Source organism: Mytilus trossulus, chromosome 14, assembly GCF_036588685.1.
Source record: "Mytilus trossulus isolate FHL-02 chromosome 14, PNRI_Mtr1.1.1.hap1, whole genome shotgun sequence".
Lineage (NCBI taxonomy): Eukaryota > Metazoa > Mollusca > Bivalvia > Mytilida > Mytilidae > Mytilus > Mytilus trossulus.
In genome coordinates, this window is record NC_086386.1 from 36591725 (window position 1) to 36596277 (window position 4553).

Sequence of the window (4553 nt, forward strand, 5' to 3'; positions counted from 1 at the left end):
AGATTCTTAAGAATTTGTTTATTAAATCTTATATTGACCACATACAATGTTTAAGTAGGAGGAATTGCTTAAAAGCAGTGTTTTTTGCAGATGGTGGTATTGTTGGGCAACTGTATAATTTTAGGAAATTTAATGATGTCAAAAACTTCTTTGATAGTCATTACAGGGTTTTACATGGTTTTAAGAGATTAGCAGTTGCACCAGAAAGAAAAATTTGGATTTCACACATTTTGTTAACTTTTACTCGAATTTCAGAAAACATGTGCTCTCTGTCAAAAACACACTTTAAATATTTAAAAATGCATTTGAATAATGACTGTTAATCTCTCTGCTAAAAGTTTAATTGTTTGCATATGTGAATTTAGTATATAAAAGTCATATAGTGTAGGAGAACACTATTTGTAATATATATATATATATGTTTAGACGAGTTGTATATACATTATGTACACAGCCATGTATCACCATCATTGATGGCGATCCGATGGATACATCTGTTGTAGGGTTGTCACTGACTCAGACGTACTTATGAATATAATTATTTTCTGTGACTGTATCTTACATTAATTTGTAGGATCCTTTACTATAGATAATTTAGCTGATCTGTAACAATAACATCTTCATGCCTTATATATCATGTACTGTAGTACGCCGCTAGATTAAAACTGACGTGGAAAGGTAACATATGGCCACCGAAAGCTCTTTTTTTGAGAGCCCAGGTGGTCGTGTGGTCTAGCGGGACGGCTACAGTGCAGGCGATTTGGTGTCACGATATCACAGTAGCATGGGTTCGAATCCCGGCGAGGGAAGAACCAAAAATTTGCGAAAGCAAATTTACAGATCTAACATTGTTGGGTTGATGTTTAGACGAGTTGTATATACATTATGTACACAGCCATGTATCACCATCATCAATGGCGATCCGATGGATACATCTGTTGTAGGGTTGTCACTGACTCAGACGTACTTATGAATATAATTATTTTCTGTGACTGTATCTTACATTAATTTGTAGGATCCTTTACTATAGATAATTTAGCTGATCTGTAACAATAACATCTTCATGCCTTATATATCATGTACTGTAGTACGCCCCTAGATTAAAACTGACGTGGAAAGGTAACATATGGCCACCGAAAGCTCTTTTTTTGAGAGCCCAGGTGGTCGTGTGGTCTAGCGGGACGGCTGCAGTGCAGGCGATTTGGTGTCACGATATCACAGTAGCATGGGTTCGAATCCCGGCGAGGGAAGAACCAAAAATTTGCGAAAGCAAATTTACAGATCTACATTGTTGGGTTGATGTTTAGACGAGTTGTATATATATATATATATATATACATAAAACTCGTCTAAACATCAACCCAACAATGTTAGATCTGTAAATTTGCTTTTGCAAATTTTTTTTTCTTCCCTCCCGACACCAAATCGCCTGCACTGCAGCCGTCCCGCTAGACCACACGACCACCTGGGCTTCTAGACTTTATATACTCAACGACAACTATGACGTTACATACCTATCGTTACATAGTTACGTTAATAATGTATAGTTTCACCTGAAGATTGTTATTTAAACATGAAAGTACTTGTGAATTAAAAGTATTCATACCGGAAATGTTGGATTTATTAGTAATCTATATATATTTCTAAACACAAGAACATTTATTATAGTGATCTTTATATCGATAGAAATATATATATTTATCCATCGGATCACCATCATTGCTGGTAATCCGATGGATAAGTCTGTTGTAGAGTTGTCACTGACTCAGACGTACTTATAAATATGAATATTTTCTGTGACTGTATCTTGCATTAATTTGTAGGATCCTTTATATATTATAGATAATTGAGTTGATCTGTAACAATCACATCTCCATGCCTTATATATCATGTCTTGTAGTACGCCGATAGATTAAAACTGACGAGGAAAGGTAACACACGGCCACCGAAAGCTTTATTTTTGTGAAGCAGCCCAGGTTGTCGTGTGGTCTAGGGGGACGGCTTCAGTGCAGGCGATTTGGTGTCACGATATCTCAGTAGCATGGATTCGATTCCCGACGAGGGAAGAACAAATAATTTGCGATCGACAAGGGCAGTCAACAGGGTTTAAGAACATGAGTTAGTCGACCTTTTTTCTAATGCGTTTTATTAATGCATGTATATACATATAAATATGTTTGTGTGTGTGATTAAGACACATTGCCACCAAAGACATCTAAGACATCTAAGACATCTAAGATCTTAAAATTGTATAAACTTATGAAGCTATATATTTCTCCGCTTCCTTCTATCTTGTTTACTGCAATGATAAATATACATCGCTACATATTTCTATACCAATGTTTCATGTTTGTAATCTGTAATGGTTTCTTTTAAGACTGGCTTCCAAACTGTATACCTGGTAGACGGTGGAACAATTGGGGTTTTGAAACATGGGCGTATACAAAAAGACATACAAGGCAGAGGTGTATTGAACAAATTAGCAGAATTCGTCTTGAAACAAAACCCAAGCTTGACACATATTGTATTTTCTACTGGCACAAATATACCAACTATCTTTCAGAATATAAGAAGTGGAAAATATAGATTAGTTGCGAAAACGGTATTTTGATATTATATATCAATATTAAATATAAGACGATACGGTATAATTACACAAAGACCACATGAAAATAGGTAAACAACTATACGTCACCGTATAGCCTTCAACAATATTCCAAACTAAAACCACAAAATATAACACAAGGAGTAAAAGGCCCCGAAATAAAAAGGGGCGAAAGATACCAAAGGGACAGTCAAACTCATAAATCTCAAACAAACTGACAACTCCATGGCTTAAAATGAAAAAGAAAAACAGAGAAACCATAGTACATATGGCACAACATAGAAAACTAAAGACTAAACAACACGAACCCCATCAAAATCTAGGGGTGATCTCAGGTGCTCCGGAAGGGTAAGCAGATCCTGTCTCACATGTGTTACCCGTCGTGTTGCTTATGTGATAACAAATACGGTAAATAGTCTAATTAGGTAGGTCAAATTCATGAAAGGGAAGGGATTGTAATTACGACGTAAGGAACATATTCGATATCATTTGTGAAACGGTTATTCCTTAACGGTCAACCGACTCGTAATGGCGTCAGTAAAATTTACGAAGGAATGATTTCAACTTCACCTTTTGGAACTCCTGGTTTAATAGCTTCCTTGTGAGCAGTTATAAAAGTTATGAAACAAAGTAAATGAGAAACGATCACGGTCAAATATATGTACGAAAAACAAATATGATATATACAAGTAGAAGTAGTTGTCAACGGAATATGTTCCGCCTTACATAAGTTCGTGTGGAAATTTTGTTATTAACATGTCAAAATACCTGTTGGACCCTTTGTTTAGTTAGGAACAAATACTGGACATGATATTTCATAATATATCTTCCGTTTGGGACCTATCTTATGACGGAACTATATATTCCATGACACAACAATAGACGACTGGTTTACATGTTTAAATGACCGTGTATCTTTTATTATTATTAATTTCTTATTGTAATTTATCTTTTCATGTTTGTTAGTTTTTCAAAGGCTTATTAAATGATCATGTTTTTATTCTTTTAGGTTTGTTCGTTTTACCAGGCTTATCCATATTCATTAAAAGAACCTTCATCTGATAAAGATACATTGAAAAGAACGAAAGTTCTAAGTGAACATGACTTAATACAAATTATTAAAGAGAAAGACTTTTATTCCAAAATGTTTAAATACAATCGAATTATTATTGACGATCTTCCATACCGACTTATGGAATCGAACATTCCAATGATGCTCAATGAAAAAACAAAAGCAGTGGGGTCGTATCTGGACGACAATAAGAAAAGTATTATAACCATTGGAAGTTATTTTAAGCTTAGCAATGGTGAAATATTTTGCAAATTGGATATTTATGGAGATGTTGGTAAGGCGTTGGCTCACCATATTTGCATTCATATTCAAGATTTTATTAGTAATAGTATGGATATTTTCACAATTGAAGTTCGATGTCATGAATCATCGCCAACCATAAATAAGGCAATGGCAGAAAATGGACTCTCGTTGGCACCGGCTGGTGAATTTACCCGAAAAGAACTTGTTTGTGTTGAAAGATCATTGAACCCAAATGCTGCACAATCAAGATTGTGAATAGTTAATCAACTGTATATTTGGTGGTATTTTTTTATAGCAAAATGCTATTCTTATACTTTTACAAAATTAACTTAATCTTTCGTAGCTCATGGTGGGAAATTGTGTTCTACAAGACAAATTTCTGTGTTAATGAGTTTGTCATAATTGGAACTGACTATCATTGAATATATATATATGTAAATAAAGACGAAAATGACGCTCTTTGTTGGAAAAAAATTAGAAGTTTTATGATTTCGTGTTTCGTTAGTTTCTCATCGAAACTGAAAAATAAATAGCGACGATATGACGTACAGATAATCATTTACATGTAACCGCACGGCCTCGAACAATGACAAAACCCATGCCGCATTGTAAGCCTATCAAATAACCTTTTTA

General features: G+C 34.6%; 1 protein-coding gene across 1 annotated transcript; it reads left to right on the forward strand.

The window, feature by feature from the left end:
* Nucleotides 1-2342: 2342 nt before the first annotated feature.
* On the forward strand, nt 2343-4267 carry LOC134696992 (uncharacterized). The gene is made up of 2 exons (XM_063558986.1): nt 2343-2602; nt 3615-4267. The coding sequence occupies exons 1-2, from the start codon at nt 2363-2365 to the stop codon at nt 4173-4175; spliced, it is 801 nt and encodes a 266-aa protein (XP_063415056.1). The 5' UTR covers nt 2343-2362; the 3' UTR covers nt 4176-4267.
* Nucleotides 4268-4553: the final 286 nt, after the last annotated feature.